Consider the following 19,513-nt stretch of genomic DNA (forward strand, 5'->3'; position numbering starts at 1 on the left):
ATCTGTATAGTATCGATTGCTGTCATGTCGCTCTCTCTGTATCTTTCCGGTGCTGTATCTAATATCAGTAACACTTTACTTGACACACAGCGTCATAACTGTTATATGTCATAACAGCCAACATAACGTGTCATAGCCTGTTATACTATGGTCATAACACTGTCATGACACATATATTTAAACCTGTTGTGACACATATTGCGTTATTTTATGGCTGGTTATGATACCTACATATAAGTGTCACAACCCACAAAACACAAGGCAAAACATTCCATTACACCATAGCCTGCGTGTCAACAGTATACTTATGTTATATATGTTTCTTTAATTGACCATATGAAGTTCTCATTGTAATTGCGCATACATTGATGTCAGACATGCACGTACCCCAATGCTCTGTTGCTGATGACTGGGATGAATGCAGGAGCAGATTTCAGGAGCAGGAGAATTCACCCACCTTTTGACTGATGACTGATATAAGGGCATGTACGTGACAGGTCTATCTGGCTTATATGATTCTGATGGTCATAATTCTTCTTGACAGTGTCATAAAGTGTAGTTTCTTAGTCCAAGTAAAGTGACACAGGATGGTCATGAGGCTCCATGAGTGTCATAAAGTGTATTTTCTACAAGTTATTTATTAAGATATGAGGGGAAAAAACATGACTCTAAAGAATTCATTACTACAACAACAACAAAAGATTTAAGAAACACATTTTCAAATGAAAGGAAACTTTTTGTCAGGGGAAAAAACAAATATATGGGTAATATATGGGTTGTGATAGTGTTATGACCGGTTATGACACGTTATGTCAGCTGTAATGGTTATTACCCTAATAACTATGCTGTCCTCCACTTCCTGACATCTTACCCCTCCACGTCAGATCTGGAATGAGATGACGGAGCTGGTCTCCTCCAATGGGAACTACTGTGCTTACCGCAAGGCGTTCACAGACTCCGAAGGCTTCAAGGTCCCAATCCTCGGAGTCCACCTGAAGGACTTGATCGCCGTGCACGTAGTCTTCTCCGACTGGGTGGACGACGACAAGGTGAACATCGTAAAGATGCACCAGCTCTACCTCACATTCAACGAGCTGGTGTCTCTGCAGAGTGCCGCAGCCCAGGTGGAACCCAACATGGACCTCATCTACCTGCTCACCGTGAGTGTCCCGCCCTAAAAGGGTTCCCCGTCAACAGGAAATGGACTTGTTTTATCGTTCTCTCACTCAATTTGTCATTTCAGTGGGTATCAAACAACGTTTTGTAGGATCGTACAAAAGAGTAACATGATTATAAATGTGTTTGTTATTGCAGGAAGGCTGAATCTATTTTCATGTTTAATCATAAACAATTTCCTCCAGCTCTCTCTAGACCTGTACTACACTGAAGATGAAATATATGAGCTATCCTTACTAAGGGAACCACGTAACCCAAAGTCTTTGGTGAGACTTCTTGTTGTGGTTTATAGGCTGCATTGTTGGAGCTGTAGTTATTAGAAAACATGTGAAAATAGAAATAATACAGTATACCTGAGAGTTCCTATATATTAACTCTCTATCTTTTCAATCCCCACAGCCTACCTCTCCGACAACCCCCAACAAGCCAATGGCCCCTCTGGACTGGGCGTCAGGTGTGACAACCAAACCTGACCCCAATGTGGTGAACAAGCACATCAGGAAGGTGGTGGATGTGAGTTGTTTCCATTACAGTAACTGATCTGTGTCTTCTCTTGAATAAAGTCCAGGAGGACATAGCTTGGCTGTGGTCTGAACGCTTGAAAATGTTACTATCTACAGGATGGGTAACCCGTCCATAAATATCTCATACATTATTTCAAGAATCAGTCAGTGGCTTTTTCTGTCACAATACCAAATATTGAGTAGGTATATAAATCCAACAATTACTCAAATATGACTCAAAAAAAGACTGGTGCTTGTAAATCACTTACAGTATTTTGTTCATGTCTTTTTCTGGGAAGTCTGTATTCAGGAACTACGACCATGACCATGATGGCTACATCTCTCAGGAGGACTTTGAGAGTATTGCTGCCAACTTTCCTTTCTTGGACTCCTTCTGTGTGTTGGACAAGGACCAGTGAGTGACCCTGTCTACCATTTGAAATATGACGGGTTCAGAGGTGTCGCAACTAAGCCACCTCATCCTCCTCTTCGATTTCCCTCTTTCTGTCACCAACAAACACCCTCTCCCTATTTCTCACTCACACATGCGCACGCACATACACACGCACATTCCACACATTTGCCTTTAAAGCAGCTACAAGCATCCAAGATGCAATAAGACTGCAATTTTGGGTATTCTAAACATTTCACAGCGAGATACAGTAACTGGCCATCAACAACCATGTTTCACCACACAAAGCTACAGTGAAAATGAGGTCATTGGTAATGTCAAACATCCTCTCGTAAATCTGCAGGAAAACCCTGTGAAGTCACAACAGAGTCATATCTGCTTTTAGCCTTGCCCTGTCTTGACTGGGAGTGGTGCTTTGTCGCCATGGTTTGAGGAGGGGGAAGGTGAAGGTTATGGCAGCCCGTGAAAGACACACAGTGCCACACACAGTGCTCTGCCCTCGTGTCCTGGGCGGTTCATCTGTTCACTGGAACGCTTCAAATCACATTTCAGCTCGCCTGAGCAGCTCCATGACTCAGAAAATAGGTCTGGGAGGCTGTGCTCCTTAGGAGGGAGACTGGAGATATGCAGGGGCTGGAGTTGTCACAAACCACCTGGGTGTCTAATCTAGAGCACTATTGTAGATCTCTTCCTGTCTGGATAAAACAGAAAGAAGGGATGGAAGTTACTGTAATGTTTGCATAACAGGAGCTGTCATTCTCTCCATCTGATCATTCTCTTATCTGTATTTTTCTCTCTGTCTATGTCTCTCTTTCTCGCTCCTCTTCTACAGGGATGGTCTGATTAGTAAGGATGAGATGATGGCTTACTTCCTGAGGGCCAACCCCTTGCTCCAGTATAAAATGGGCCCTGGCTTTATCCACAACTTTACGGAGATGACGTATCTGAAGCCCACCTTCTGCGAGCACTGTGCTGGATTCGTATGTATACTGTTGCACTTTGTAATACAAACTAACTGTTTATGCTCAGAGAGACAGCACACTTTTGGTTGGAAGAAAAGTATAATGCTTTCTGATTGTTTATGTCAGCAATATACTGCCATCAAATTAGTGCAAGAGTCATTCAATGCTGAGAGAAGATGTCTAGCTTTACTCCTTGACGAAGTTGATTAATGACCTTCTGAGACAGAGAGGATTCACAGTGCATAGAGAGATTAGAAACACAGAGATGATTCACAGTGCATAGAGGGATTAGAAATACAGAGATGATTCACAGTGCATAGAGGGATTGGAAATACAGAGATGATTCACAGTGCATAGAGGGATTAGAAATACAGAGATGATTCACAGTGCATAGAGGGATTAGAAATATAGAGATGATTCACAGTGCATAGAGGGATTAGAAATACAGAGATGATTCACAGTGCATAGAGGGATTAGAAATACAGAGATGCAATATGTTAACATGACTTCAGGATACATTGGTTTATTAAAGTTGATAAAACGACACTGAATCATGTCGACGGAACAATAATGTGATTTTATATGGTAATGCCACCACTCACATAGTCAACAATGAAAGGATGCACATCTTACGTGACAGAAGTTATTGTTGCGTGTCAAAATATGTACACAAATTATGTTCCCTCTATCTTTCTATTTTGTGTTGTTTTAGGCATCAGTGAAAATAAAGGAGAATTTCTACAGAGAAGTCCTCCTATTCAAAAATGAACACACACACAGAGTTTACAGGAAGGGTGTTGTGAGAGATTGCATCCTGTTTATTACACAATGGTTTACACTGAATATGCTTCCACCATTACAAATTCTAACATTCCTTTGTCTTTTTCCCACTCCCTCCAATTCCTGCCCCTCTGGACTTGTTGCTCTTAGCTCTGGGGAATAATCAAACAGGGATACAAGTGTAAGGGTAGGTTCTATGGACTGTGCGCATATGTATTGGCCTGTTTTCTATTATTCGGAGAACTGCACATTTAAGACATTTGGGATTTTTCATTATACATGCACTGTGAGGGCCAAGGTCTGACAGCACTGTTATATGTTCTGTTTCAGATTGTGGGGTGAACTGCCATAAGCAGTGCAGGGAGCTGTTGGTGCTGGCCTGTAGGAAGCTGCCGCGCTCCACCTCTCTGCGAAGTGTCTCACCTGGGGGCTTGACCCACAGCTCTCTACCCAGCAGCCCCACCATGCCCACCTGCAAAGGTACAGCAACACTTTAGTGATATACTGTAACCAACAGCGTTTCAACTATGATGGTTGGTCAGTGTATTTCATTCCTGTCATATTGTCCTCCCTGCAGATGAGGACGAAGTGTTTGAGTTCCCCTCGGTGACACCTGGCGGTTCTGACCTGGAGCATAAGTCAATCACCCTGATGACGGGCTCGGCCCAGCGGATCTCTGTGCGTCTGCAACGGGCCACCACCAGCCAGGCCACACAGACAGAGCCTCTGTGGCCAGAGCACACGTGGGGTGCTGGGGACGGGAGCTCCCACACCTTCCCCAAGATGAGATATCGACCACACAGGAAGGCCTCCAAGAGCAAAGGCTTTGCCCGCTGGGAGAATGAGGCCCAGGGGCAGCCCAGGGGTCGACGGGATTCCCAGGAGCAGACAGACGGATCTGCAGAGGTGGTACAGAACGGAATAACACCACACAGAGAGAAGGTGACTGCAGCTAAGGTGTGTGTGTGTGTGTATGCTTGTATATGTGTGCGTGTATATGTGTGTGTATGGGGGTCAGGGGATCTCTGTATATTGAGAATGATGCTGTATTGCATAGCAGACGTTTTACAGGCTCCTGACCAATTCTGCTATTTTGGGTGTTTTATTTTGGGCTGATCTTAACTGTTTTTGTACATGATGTTTCCGCCATTGTCTCCTATGACCGAAAAGAGCTAATGAGCATCAGAACAGCAATCACTGACCTCGATTTGGATGAATATTTCTACTTCAACGAGTCGGAGGCGCAGGACATACTGTTCACAATGGACCAGGCCCTGGCGAAAATACGTCAGCGAGTACATAAACCTCTTCTACCCTCTGTTATATTGGTGAACATACAATCACAGGAGAACATACAATCACAGGAGAACAAACTGGACGAGCTCCGTTCGAGACGATCCTATCAACGGGACCTGAAGAACTGTAATATTGTATGTTTCACAGCGTCTTGAGTGCACATGGACATGGATAATATAGATCTAGTTAGTATCCATCGGCAGGACAGAACGGAAGCGTCGGGAAAGCTCAAGGGAGAAGGTGTGTCTCTTTGTTAACAACAGCTGGTGCGCGATCTCTAACATTAAGAAAGTCTCGAGGTTCTGCACCCCTGATTTCGAATCTCATGATAAGCTGTACCCCATACCAAGAGATTGATCTATATTTTTTGTAGCTATCTATTTACAACCACAAACCGATCCTGACACTAAGATGGCACTCAACGAGCTGTGTAGGGCCATAAGCAAATAAAAAATGCTCATCCAGAAGTGGCGAGCTTTGTGGCTGTTGATTTTAATGCAGAAAAACTGAAATCTGTCTTACCTAGTTTCTTCCAGCCTGTCACATGTGCAATTAGAGGCAAAAAAACTTCACCTTCACTCCACACACAGAAACGCATACAAAGCTCTCCCTCGCCCTCTATTTGGCAAATCTGACCATAACTCTATCCTCCGGATTCCAGGTTACAAGCAAAAATTCACAGGAAGTACCAGTGATGCACTCAATATACAAGTGGTCCAATGAAGCGGAAGCTAAGCTACAGGACTGTTTCGCTAGTGCAGACTGGAATATGTTCCGGGATTCATCCGATGGCTTCAAGGTGTTTACCACATCAGTCACCGGCTTCATTAATAGGTGTAACAAAGTTGTCCCCATAGTGACCGTGCATACATATCCCATTCAGAAGCAATGGATTACAGGCAACATCCGGCAAGGCTAGAGCTGCCACTTTCAAGGAGCGGCACACTAATCTGGATGCTTAAAATAAATCTCACTATGCCCTCCAATGAACCATCAAACAGGCAAAGCATCAATACAGGATGCTACTATACTGGATCTGATGCTCGTTGGATGTGGCAGGGCTTGCAAACTATCATGAACTACAAACTGAAACCCAGCCGTGAGCTGCCCAGTGACGTGAGCCTACCAGAGGAGCTAAATAACTTCTATGCTCGCTTCAAGGCAAGTAATACTGAACCATGCATGAGTGCACCAGCTGTTTCGGACGACTGTATGATCACGCTCTCTGTAGCCGATGTGAGTAAGACCTTTAAACAGGTTAACATTCGGATTACTATGACTCATACTCAGAGAATGCGCTGACCAGCTGGCAAGAGTCTTCACTGAACTTTTATACCTCTCCCTGACCCAGTCTGTAATACCTACATGTAATACCTACAGACCACCATAGTCCCTGTACCCAAGAACGCCAAGGTAACCTGTCTAAATGACTATCACCCCGTAGCACTCACATCTGTAGCCATGAAATGCTTTGAAAGGCTGATCATGGCTCACATCAACACCATCATTTCAGACACCCTGGACCCACTCCAATTCGCACACTGCCTCAACAGATCCACAAATGACGCAATCTCTTTTGCACTCCAACCTGCCCTTTCCCACCTGGACAAAAGGAACACCTTTGTCAGAATGCTGTTCATTGACTACAGATCAGCGTTCAACACCATAGTGCCCTCCAAGCTCATCACTAAGTTAAGGACACTGGGACTAAACACCTTCTAAACACCACAGGGGCCCCTCAAGGGTATTTGCTTAGTCCCCTCCTGTACTCCAGGTTCACCTATGACTGTGTGGCCACGCACGACTCCAAAACTTTCATTAAGTTTACTGACAATGCTGGTAGGCCTGATCACCATCGACAATGAGCCTATCGGGAGGTCAGAGACCTGGCAGTGTGTTGCTAGAACAGAATTCCTCCCTCAGCATCAGCAAGACAAGGGAGCTGATCGTGAACTACAGGAAACAGAGGTCCGAGCACGCTCTCATTCACATTGACGGGGCTCGTACCCCTGCACATGACTCAGTACTGGTACCTCGTGTGTGTATATAGCCAAGTTATCATTACTTATTGTGTATTTATTATTACTTTTATTATTACGTGTTTTACTTTTGTCTATTTTCTTTCTCTCTGCGTTGTTGGGAAGGGCCTGAAATTAAGCACTTCACTGTTAGTCTACCTACACCTGCTGTTTACGAAACATGTGACAAATAACATTTGATTTGATTCGCCTCTGTGTGTTGGAATGTGTGAGTCGCTGTGTGAGTGTGCATGTGTGTATTGTTGTGTCTTTAGGAGATGGTTATGCTTTAATGCTCTGTGACACAACATACAGATAACTGCCCAAATAAATAATTTTGGCACTTACCTGTGTCACATTGAGACTCCCATTATCACTCCTTTTCCCCTCAAGTGGTTGTTATCCACCTTCTGTTTGTTAATGGTGATCCTCTCTCATGCATGATAGAACACTTTGTCTTTTTTTACTTCTAACAATAGCCCAATAACAGCATTACAGTTATCATTGTGTTATGTGTTTTCTTATCAAGCCCAAAATGAATGACCTGGCAAGGTCAGATTCAGGGACGCAGGACAATACAGTGAAAGGTCTTTTCTTTGTCTTTGTTGTCAGAGTCTGTGTCCTTCACCTTTTACCTACGGCCTCACCACCGCAGAACGTTTTGTTATTAAAGCCTCAATTCTTTTCATACCCATGGAAACAAGGGATTCAGTAACATGGGAAAGAGGGACTTTTTCTCTTCCATTCACTGGGAGATTATCTAGATCAAGGGAGCACAGAGGCCACAGAGGCATTCAGATTGATGGTGGCTTGTGTCAAGAAGTTGATTTTCATCAGCCTAAGAAGGCTAAATAAAGACCATATAGTTTGGCTCATACGCAGAGCATTGACGATTTTATCGAGACAAATCTTGCTTTTACAACCTGAGGCACTAATGGTATTATTGGGTCATCTACCTTGGGAAAATTTGGATCAACATTCAATCTAATGTATTTGCAAGTGGTTTCCATCCTCAGAGCCTCAACGAAACTCACAAATATTGCTTGATCCCAGGGTAGCCTAGTGGTTAGGGTGTTGGACTAGTAACCGGAAGGTTGCAAGTTCAAATCCCCAAGCTGACAAGGTTCTGCCCCTGAACAGGCAGTTAACCAACTGTTCCTAGGCCATCATTGAAAATAAGAATTTGTTCTTAACTGACTTGCCTAGTTAAATAAAGGTAAAATAAAAATAAATAAAAAATGAGATGAACGTAATCCATACCATTAGCCAATTGTAGGCAATCTACAAACACTAAACATCTCTTTACAGTTGTGACTTCTTCTGAATGACTGGCAAGGGTGTTCCTGTCTTCTCTCCTCTGTCGTGAGCTCTAAATATGTGATGACGGTATGTCTCTCTCCTCTTGCCCTCAGAACAGCTGACATGGCGACACCGAGGGCCGGACCCAGGGCCCCAGGAGGTCCTCGGCAGCCCGCATCATGAAGCTGTCCTTACTGGGGGAAGTACTTGGCTGCTTGAGGCCCCCATTTGGTGACCTGGAGTAGGACGGACCTCCTCTGACCTAGACGGACATGTCTTCAGTGAACCACATGTGAATAGTGATGCTGAATCCCAAACCAGTCTTTTCCCAGGTCCTTTCACCTTCCCTCACACCAAGCAGGTTGGTTCGGGCAAAGGGCTGGTTTGGGATTCACCATGAGAGTTCACATGCCATAAGAGCGTGAAGGGGAGTGAGAGGATGTGGGTGGTGGACCTGAAAAAGCCCTTGTTTGGTAGGGTACAGACACTCCTGAATGCTCCCTAGCTCTACACACCTGCCTTTCCACCCCATCAGTGTCATGGGAAAAGGATCCTGGACTACCTATAAGTGATTTAGGTTTGTTGGGTCTCAAACGGGGCTCACCAGTGTTTGACAGACTGATCGGGTGTCCACCTGTGCCTGTATGAATGTCAGAGCATGTACATGCTTACTATTTACAGTGTGTGTGGTCTGTGGTGCACATACACTATATGTGATATCTACTGTTGATTCGCTGAAGAAATCATTAAGGGCATGTATAATACCATGAAATGAAGTTATTTGGGTCACGTGACTAAGTTGCAATAACGTTTTGAGAACATAGTGAACGTTTTATAATGGACTCGGAGAGGGATGCAAAGTGAGAATGCAATTGGAGATGGAAGAATGCATACATGGATCGAGATGTAAAGCAATAGAAAGTTAAAGATGAAGTGAAAGTGATGAGGGAAACAGAGGCAGGTACATTGTTTCTAAAGGTAAGTTTATTGTAACATGACTACTGATGATCGTTTATGTGCCAGTTCTGTATCTTACTCTGGAATCCAAGAAATGGTACTTGCTGTGTGAGCATGAGATAAAGAACAATATAACCACAGAGACTTGTTTTATAAATCAAGGAATAGTTGTGTCTTTTGGTTAGTCAAGAAAGCTTTATTGTTTCCCGCCTTATTATTTTAAAGGGATTTGAACTCAAAAGATGAAATCTAGTCTTTGTAATATGTGCCCACTCAGGACAATAAGGTGAACTATGTATACTGTACACATATTTATGGGTTTAGGCATGTGATTTTTCATACAGTCATGCGATACTAGTGAAGCTGGTCAGTGGTCAACCTATTCTGGATTTTTCAACGCAATGCAGGTTAAATATGTGAATATGGGTCAACGTTGTTGTCTTACTGTCCACACAAGCCATTGAGTGACCTTTTGACCTTTTTTTAATCAGCTGAAGGATCAAGCCTGTTGCCTTCAGGCAGAGGTAATGGAATCTCCACTAAGCCCTCAGTCAGTGGAGCACTGATTACTAACTTGCTTACAGTGGCACCAGATGTGAGCCCAGGTGCTCATTGTGTTGTGGTTGCCAGGCATCAGTTGAGTGAGCAGGTCAGTTCCTCCATCACCAAGGATACAGCAGGTTACGTAAAAGGAGATTTATTTTCATCTGTAGAGAGACTGTTTACAGGGACTCCACCCCCTTCAGGGTAGGGAGAACTAGGTATGGGCAGGTGAGTTTGACATGGATCTCTGTAGAGACAATAGGGTCTGACCTTTTGTTCGACACAGTAGGACAGAGACAAGAACAGGGCCTCAGGGTCAGAGCACTCTGTGTTGGAGGAGGGGCATGGGAAAAATATAGTGTATATTAGCAAGAGATATCCAAAGCCACATATACAAGAGTTAAGGGATGAAAAGGATTCAGTGCTTAGTGAGTCAGAGCAATATCACTCTCTTTGCTACTGGACCACTCATGGATAATGTGGTGTTCCTGAAAGGTCTTAAACCCATAATATCCTCATACCTGGCTGAAATCAAAGACAGAAAAGTGTTTTGATGCCACAGAGGTTATTTTCTAAATGGCTTAGCTGCTTTTAGAGTACATTGGTCTGCTTGAGTTCTCATTGAGCTTGGTGCCAGATCCTACAAACTCAGCTCTATTGGAGCTGTTACGTGTTGGGTATTGAGAACATACAGTACAAGTGCATGTATAATATTACACTAATGAAGACCAATAATCTGATCTTTGAAGGTTCTGAAGTCCCTGCTTGTCTCACACTCACATACAGGTGTTACCACACTTGACATCAAACATCATCACATCATCACATCTTTATTGTTTGTTTTGAAAATGGTTGAGTTATCATGTTGATAAGGGATATTAAGGCAGTGGCAACTTCACTTCTGCCACGACATACTTTTTTGTTGTTGTAAATGGGACACATTCCAACAAGACTTTATATTTTTTCAGTCAGATTATTGTCAACAATATTGATGACACTATTATCAACATTATTATCATGAACTGGTCTACTTGAGAAAAGTGTGTTATATCTCACTTGATTGTGTTTGTCATCTATTTTGTTTTCATTCTATCTATTTGTATTGTTTATGGAGAGAATTATGTAGCATTGTTTATTTTGTCATTGTGTGCCAATGTTATTTTATTATTTGTTGATGAGTGGCAAATTGATACACATTTTGATAATGTACAGTATTAAACAGATTTTTCAGCACCTAGTTTAATCAGTTCAGATTTGTCAAATTGTTATTGAAGGCTACCACAGTAAACAACTATCTCGGTCAAATCTTTATAAGTGCATCCTGTAACCAATCATATGGCAATGTTTTTTTACTCCTTGTGTATTTGTGAAACAGTGAAATGTACCATCTCTAGCCTGTTACCTGCTGACCCAGTAGACATATAGTCTATGTATGTTTATGAGGGAAAAGAAAAGCCAATTCATATTCTGAGGCCAGAAAACTCCCCCCGGCCCAATATCTGATGTATTATTAGTGGGGGGAAATGCACCAACTAATCAACCTGAATTCTGGATTTATGTATGTAATATGAATGTATAAAATCACAATTATTTTCTGAAGGGACAAATCTCTCAGTAACGTGATAGGCTACATCCCAAAATAAATACTTAACAAAAATATAAACGCAACATGTAAAGTGTTGGTCCCATATTTCATGAGCTGAAATAGAAGATCCCAGATATTCTCCATATGCACAAAAAGCTTTTCTCTCAAATGTTGTGCACAAATTTGTTTATATGCTGTTAGTGAGCATTTCTCCTTTGCCAAAATAATACATCCACCTGACAGGTGTGGCATATGAAGAAGCTGATTAAAACAGCATGGTTATTACACAGGTGCACCTTGTGCTGGGGGCAATAAAAGGCCCCTGGAAAATTTGCAGTTTTGTCACACACCACAATGCCACAGATGTCTCAAGTTTTGAGGGAGTGTAGAATTGGCATGCTGAATGCAATAATTAATTTCTCTACCATAAGCCACTTCCAACATCGTTTTAGAGAATTTGCGAGTACGTCCAACTGGCCTCACAATTGCAGACCACGTGTAACCATGCCAGCCCAGGACCTCCACATCCGGTTTCTTCACCTGCAGGATCAACTGAGACCAGCCACCCGGACAGCTGATGAAACCGTGGGTTTGCACAACCAAAGAATTGCTGCACAAACTGACAAAAACCGCCTCAGGAAAGCTCCTCTGCATGCTCTTTGTCCTCACCAGGGTATTTATTTATTTATTTATTTTATTTTTTTTAATTTCACCTTTATTTAACCAGGTAGGCTAGTTGAGAACAAGTTCTCATTTGCAACTGCGACCTGGCCAAGATAAAGCATAGCAGTGTGAGCATACAACAAAGAGTTACACATGGAGTAAACAATTAACAAGTCAATAACACAGTAGAAAACGAAGGGGGGGTCTATATACAATGTGTGCAAAAGGCATGAGGAGGTAGGCAAATAATTACAATTTTGCAGATTAACACTGGAGTGATAAAAGATCAGATGGTCATGTACAGGTAGAGATATTGGTGTGCAGAAGAGCAGAAAAGTAAATAAATAGAAACAGTACGGGGATGAGGTAGGTGAAAAGGGTGGGCTATTTACCAATAGACTATGTACAGCTGCAGCGATCGGTTAGCTGCTCAGATAGCTGATGTTTGAAGTTGGTGAGGGAGATAAAAGTCTCCAACTTCAGCGATTTTTGCAATTCGTTCCAGTCACAGGCAGCAGAGTACTGGAACGAAAGGCGGCCAAATGAGGTGTTGGCTTTAGGGATGATCAGTGAGATACACCTGCTGGAGCGCGTGCTACGGATGGGTGTTGCCATCGTGACCAGTGAGCTGAGATAAGGCGGAGCTTTACCTAGCATAGACTTGTAGATGACCTGGAGCCAGTGGGTCTGGCGACGAATATGTAGCGAGGGCCAGCCGACTAGAGCATACAAGTCGCAGTGGTGGGTAGTATAAGGTGCTTTAGTGACAAAACGGATGGCACTGTGATAGACTGCATCCAGTTTGCTGAGTAGAGTGTTGGAAGCCATTTTGTAGATGACATCGCCGAAGTCGAGGATCGGTAGGATAGTCAGTTTTACTAGGGTAAGCTTGGCGGCTTGAGTGAAGGAGGCTTTGTTGCGGAATAGAAAGCCGACTCTTGATTTGATTTTCGATTGGAGATGTTTGATATGAGTCTGGAAGGAGAGTTTGCAGTCTAGCCAGACACCTAGGTACTTATAGACGTCCACATATTCTAGGTCGGAACCATCCAGGGTGGTGATGCTAGTCGGGCATGCAGGTGCAGGCAGCGACCGGTTGAAAAGCATGCATTTGGTCTTACTAGCGTTTAAGAGCAGTTGGAGGCCACGGAAGGAGTGTTGTATGGCATTGAAGCTTGTTTGGAGGTTAGATAGCACAGTGTCCAAAGACGGGCCGAAAGTATATAGAATGGTGTCGTCTGCGTAGAGGTGGATCAGGGAATCGCCCGCAGCAAGAGCAACATCATTGATATACACAGAGAAAAGAGTCGGCCCGAGAATTGAACCCTGTGGCACCCCCATAGAGACTGCCAGAGGACCGGACAGCATGCCCTCCGATTTGACACACTGAACTCTGTCTGCAAAGTAATTGGTGAACCAGGCAAGGCAGTCATCCGAAAAACCGAGGCTACTGAGTCTGCCGATAAGAATATGGTGATTGACAGAGTCGAAAGCCTTGGCGAGGTCGATGAAGACGGCTGCACAGTACTGTCTTTTATCGATGGCGGTTATGATGTCGTTTAGTACCTTGAGTGTGGCTGAGGTGCACCCATGACCGGCTCGGAAACCAGATTGCACAGCGGAGAAGGTACGGTGGGATTCGAGATGGTCAGTGACCTGTTTGTTGACTTGGCTTTCGAAGACCTTAGATAGGCAGGGCAGGATGGATATAGGTCTGTAACAGTTTGGGTCCAGGGTGTCTCCCCCTTTGAAGAGGGGGATGACTGCGGCAGCTTTCCAATCCTTGGGGATCTCAGACGAGATGAAAGAGAGGTTGAACAGGCTGGTAATAGGGGTTGCGACAATGGTGGCAGATAGTTTCAGAAATAGAGGGTCCAGATTGTCAAGCCCAGCTGATTTGTACGGGTCCAGGTTTTGCAGCTCTTTCAGAACATCTGCTATCTGGATTTGGGTAAAGGAGAACCTGGAGAGGCTTGGGCGAGGAGCTGCGGGGGGGGCGGAGCTGTTGGCCGAGGTTGAAGTAGCCAGGCGGAAGGCATGGCCAGCCGTTGAGAAATGCTTATTGAAGTTTTCGATAATCATGGATTTATCAGTGGTGACCGTGTTACCTAGCCTCAGTGCAGTGGGCAGCTGGGAGGAGGTGCTCTTGTTCTCCATGGACTTCACAGTGTCCCAGAACTTTTTGGAGTTGGAGCTACAGGATGCAAACTTCTGCCTGAAGAAGCTGGCCTTAGCTTTCCTGACTGACTGCGTGTATTGGTTCCGGACTTCCCTGAACAGTTGCATATCACGGGGACTATTCGATGCTATTGCAGTCCGCCACAGGATGTTTTTGTGCTGGTCGAGGGCAGTCAGGTCTGGGGTGAACCAAGGGCTGTATCTGTTCTTAGTTCTGCATTTTTTGAACGGAGCATGCTTATCTAAAATGGTGAGGAAGTTACTTTTAAAGAATGACCAGGCATCCTCAACTGACGGGATGAGGTCAATGTCCTTCCAGGATACCCGGGCCAGGTCGATTAGAAAGGCCTGCTCACAGAAGTGTTTTAGGGAGCGCTTGACAGTGATGAGGGGTGGTCGTTTGACTGCGGCTCCGTAGCGGATACAGGCAATGAGGCAGTGATCGCTGAGATCCTGGTTGAAGACAGCGGAGGTGTATTTGGAGGGCCAGTTGGTCAGGATGACGTCTATGAGGGTGCCCTTGTTTACAGAGTTAGGGTTGTACCTGGTGGGTTCCTTGATGATTTGTGTGAGATTGAGGGCATCTAGCTTAGATTGTAGGACTGGCGGGGTGTTAAGCATATCCCAGTTTAGGTCACCTAACAGAACAAACTCTGAAGCTAGATGGGGGGCGATCAATTCACAAATGGTGTCCAGGGCACAGCTGGGAGCTGAGGGGGGTCGGTAGCAGGCGGCAACCGTGAGAGACTTATTTCTGGAGAGAGTAATTTTCAAAATTAGTAGTTCGAACTGTTTGGGTATGGACCTGGAAAGTATGACATTACTTTGCAGGCCATCTCTGCAGTAAACTGCAACTCCTCCCCCTTTGGCGGTTCTATCTTGACGGAAGATGTTATAGTTGGGTATGGAAATCTCTGAATTTTTGGTGGCCTTCCTGAGCCAGGATTCAGACACAGCAAGGACATCAGGGTTAGCAGAGTGTGCTAAAGCAGTGAGTAAGACAAACTTAGGGAGGAGGCTTCTGATGTTGACATGCATGAAACCAAGGCTTTTTCGAACACAGAAGTCAACAAATGAGGGTGCCTGGGGACATGCAGGGCCTGGGTTTACCTCCACATCACCCGCGGAACAGAGAAGGAGTAGTATGAGGGTGCGGCTAAAGGCTATCAAAACTGGTCGCCTAGAGCGTTGGGGACAGAGAATAAGAGGAGCAGGTTTCTGGGCATGGTAGAATATATTCAGGGCATAATGCGCAGACAGGGGTATGGTGGGGTGCGGGTACAGCGGAGGTAAGCCCAGGCACTGGGTGATGATGAGAGAGGTTGTATCTCTGGACATGCTGGTAGTAATGGGTGAGGTCACCGCATGTGTGGGAGGTGGGACAAAGGAGTTATCAGGGGTATGAAGAGTGGAACTAGGGGCTCCATTGTGAACTAAAACAATGATAACTAACCTGAACAACAGTATACAAGGCATATTGACATTTGAGAGAGACATATAGCGAGGCATACAGTAATCACAGGTGTTGAATTGGGAAAGCTAGCTAAAACAGTAGGTGAGACAACAGCTAATCAGCTAGCACAACAACAGCAGGTAAAATGGCGTAGACTAGGCAACGGGGCCAACAGATAAAACAAACAAGCAGAATGGAGTACCGTGATTTATGGACAGTCCAGCGTGCATCAGCTATGTAGCCAAGAGATCAGTGTCCAGGGGGCAGCGGTGGATGGGGAAGGGAAGCTGGACTGGCGAGTGTTATCCAGGTTAAAAAAACGAACAATGACTAAATAGCTTGTAGCTAGTTAGCTGGTTAGCTTCTGGAGGTTCTTGAGTGTGTTCTAAAAATAAATAAAAAATAATAGCGATTCCGTATCACATTGGGTGAGGCAGGTTTCCGGAAGGTATAAACAAATTAAAAGTCAAAAGAGATAGAAAGTAAATATGGGTCCGGTGGGCGTTTGGGACGCGGCGATTCAGGCGGTTAGCAGGCCTGTGCTAACAAGCTAACAGTTTGTAGGCCCGGGCTAGACAAGGTAGCAGTTAGCGGACCGGAGCTGGACAAGCTAGCAGTTAGCAGGCCGAATTAGCAAGCAGGGAGATAGCGAGGGCTAGAGAGTTAGCCTTTGGGGGACGTCGCGATGGGGTGAGTCTGTTTATTCCTCTTCATGCGGTGACATCGATAGACCGGTCGTGGGCCCGGGTATTGTAGCTCAGGAGTATGCTACGGTGGTAGCGCAGGCCGGGCTAGCTTCAAGCTAAGTGGGTGGAAACGCTAGCCAGGGGTAATCGTCCAGGGTTGCGGTTTAGCTAGATAGCTAGTTGTGAAGATCCAGCGTATTTGGAAGCTTAGGTTTAGCAAAATGTTTTTAAAGGGATAGCTATGTAAAAAACGAAAAATATGTAAAAAAACGAAAAATAAACAAAATATAAACAAATATACAGGGACACGACACGACAGGACGACTTACTGCTACGCCATCTTGGATGACTGCAGTACAGCATCGCAAATGCTCACCTTTGATGGCCACTGGCACGCTGGAGAAGTGTGCTCTTCTTGGCTAAATCCCAGATTCAACTGTACCGGGCAGATGGCAGATAGCGTGGATGAGCGGTTTGATGATGTCAACGCCCCATGTAGGCGGTGGGGTTATGGTATCGGCAGGCATAAGCTATGGACAACGAACAAAATGGCATTTTCTCGATAGTAATTTGAATGCACAGACATATCGTGATGTGATCCTGAGGCCCATTGACGTGCCATCACCTCATGTTTCAGCATGGTAATACATGGTCCCATGCTGCAAGGATCTGTACACAATTCCTGGAAGCTGAACATCTCCCAGTTTTTCCATGGCCTGCATACTCACCAGACATGTCACCCATTGAGCATGTTTGGGATTCTCTGGATCGACATGTCCAACAGCGTATTTCAGTTCCCGCCAATATCCAGCAACTTCGCACAGCGATTGAAGAGGAGTGGGACAACATTCCACAGGCCACAATCAACAGCCTCATCAACTCTAGGCAAAGGAGATGTCGCGCTGCATGAGGCAAATGGTGGTGAAACCAGATACTGACTGGTTTTCTGATCCACGCCCCTACCTTTTTTTTTAAGGTATTTGTGACCAACAGATGCATGTCTGTATTCCCAGTCATGTGAAATCCATAGATTAGGGCCTAATGAATTTATTTCAATTGACTGATTTCCTTATTTGAATTGTAAATCAGTAAAATCTTTGAAATTGTTGCATGTTGGGTTTATATTTTTGTTCAGTGTACTTATTACCTTGATCAAAATGCCCATCTTTTGTGTTCCAAAAATGTACTACCTTGATGGATTATTTTGGGGTTATGATATTTAAAATATAAGCCATAACACATTTAAATAAGTTTTACAGTAATCTTATGAACCATATGCTGTTCGTACCCATTTCCCATATCTTTCATATTTCACTATTATGTGTAAATCTGCTCGATACTGTGTTTCAATACTGTTGTCCTGCTCCATCTTGTTGACCATGTGCTATGGGTTGATTTGCCAATTCTGTCTTCGCTAGGCATATATTTGTTGTATCTTCACTGGGGAGCACCATGCCATAAAGATAAACAGCTGTAAACTGTTTACACTTTAAACTGCCAAATAAAAAAGATAATCCTGTTTATCAGACTCTTTGTACACAAGGGCATTGGGGCATTGCCGACATTTCTATTTCATAGAAACAGAAAGATATTTGATCTTTTTAAGGAGAATGGAGTACCAGTATTTATTTATGACTTATTGATCCAGTGGGAAGTAGAGAAGGAAGATGGAGTGACATGTCCACAACAGGATGTCTCCCACAGAGAGCAGGTACAGGTGCATTTATATCTAATTTATCTTGAAGATATGTATCTTTAGTCTTCAAAGAATAAAGGGTAGATAACATCTGGAAAAATGCCTTTCATGTTCTATTTAGATATCTGAAACCACTGACATCTGAAGTGAAAGATGAAACCTTTCTCTAAACATGGAAATATGTTGTCAAACACCACCCCCTAGTGGCGGTCAAATGGCACAGACTACAGTTTACCATTGCCTGGTGAGGATAGGTTGGATAGCTGACCATAAGTACTTCAGGGACTTCACAAAGACTGAACATAAATATTTATCAAATTTAAATAGACCCCATTGATAGCTTTCGTCTGCAATATGTGATATAAATCTAGCTATCTCTGTATGCCTGTAAATTAATTAAATTTTTTCTCCAGTGCATGTCAAATGATTCGATTTGTGCGGAAGAGTTTTAGGGCCAAGTGAAGAGAAGAAAAAAAATGGCAAAGGGTGGTGGAACTTGGATTAAAAGTGGCAATATTTCGAGAATAAACTCGAAATGTTTTTCGAGAATAAAGTCAAAATGTTGAGAATAATGTCGCAGTTATATTTCAAGATTAAAGTATGGGATTTGGTTAACAGCATGTCTCCCTGGCTTCTTGTTGCTTTGCGCGCCACCATTGACATTACCTGCAGTTATACGACCTGGTGACACTATACTTAAGAAATCCTTTCTCTTTTAACACATAATAGCCATATTATTATAAAATAGGCCTATTAGGATCTGGAAGAGGTTGTGCCACATATTATTTTCAGAAGGAGAAACCACACGGATTTGGATGAGGTATGCTGGTTTGCGCATGCAGGAGTGGAGAGTTGGTCCTTTAGTTTCCTCTCCTCCCACAGACACTTGATTAAAATCCTTGCTGCTTCATTGTCCATTCCTCCCTCAAGCGTTGGATAAAACCTATAATTTACTTTAACTTGCCCACTGTAATGTACGATTTGCCTACAGGTTAGGGCACTCAATCTAGTGGGCAGCTATAGTTTTATAATTGGCTGCAAAATAGAGGTGTAGTAGCGAATTTGGAGAGCAGCTTGACATGGGACATACACACGCATAACCCCCGGTCTCCAGCATCCTAAAATAAATCGTTTTATTGGGTGTGCTCACGTAGCCTACTAGCCGTTAAAAGCATAGCTGTGATAAGAGGGAAAACCTCTGTTAGTAAAGCACCATAGATAAAGTTGTTAATAGTGGCCATTATACATCGATTTTTTGCAAGGTGTTCTGCTACGCAGCAGAACGTTGTTGCGAATTCGGGGGGCA

General features: G+C 43.9%; 1 protein-coding gene across 5 annotated transcripts in view; it reads left to right on the forward strand.

The window, feature by feature from the left end:
- rasgrp3 (RAS guanyl releasing protein 3 (calcium and DAG-regulated)) overlaps positions 1 to 11,183 on the forward strand; it is a 46,700-nt gene extending 35,517 nt beyond the window's left edge. For 3 of the 5 annotated variants that reach the window (XM_031823472.1, XM_031823473.1, XM_031823474.1), the window contains 9 exons: positions 885 to 1,160; positions 1,362 to 1,442; positions 1,576 to 1,689; positions 1,979 to 2,094; positions 2,924 to 3,071; positions 3,984 to 4,020; positions 4,164 to 4,313; positions 4,411 to 4,790; positions 8,560 to 11,183. In XM_031823472.1, coding sequence (XP_031679332.1) covers positions 885 to 1,160; positions 1,362 to 1,442; positions 1,576 to 1,689; positions 1,979 to 2,094; positions 2,924 to 3,071; positions 3,984 to 4,020; positions 4,164 to 4,313; positions 4,411 to 4,790; positions 8,560 to 8,568 — 1,311 coding nt within the window. In that variant the 3' untranslated portion in view covers positions 8,569 to 11,183. The remainder of the gene's footprint in view (positions 1 to 884; positions 1,161 to 1,361; positions 1,443 to 1,575; positions 1,690 to 1,978; positions 2,095 to 2,923; positions 3,072 to 3,983; positions 4,021 to 4,163; positions 4,314 to 4,410; positions 4,791 to 8,559) is intronic. The other 2 variants (XM_031823476.1, XM_031823475.1) reach the window with 1 other exon arrangement.
- Positions 11,184 to 19,513: the final 8,330 nt, after the last annotated feature.

Source organism: Oncorhynchus kisutch, linkage group LG4 (genome assembly GCF_002021735.2).
Source record: "Oncorhynchus kisutch isolate 150728-3 linkage group LG4, Okis_V2, whole genome shotgun sequence".
In the NCBI taxonomy this organism is placed as follows: Eukaryota; Metazoa; Chordata; class Actinopteri; order Salmoniformes; family Salmonidae; genus Oncorhynchus; species Oncorhynchus kisutch.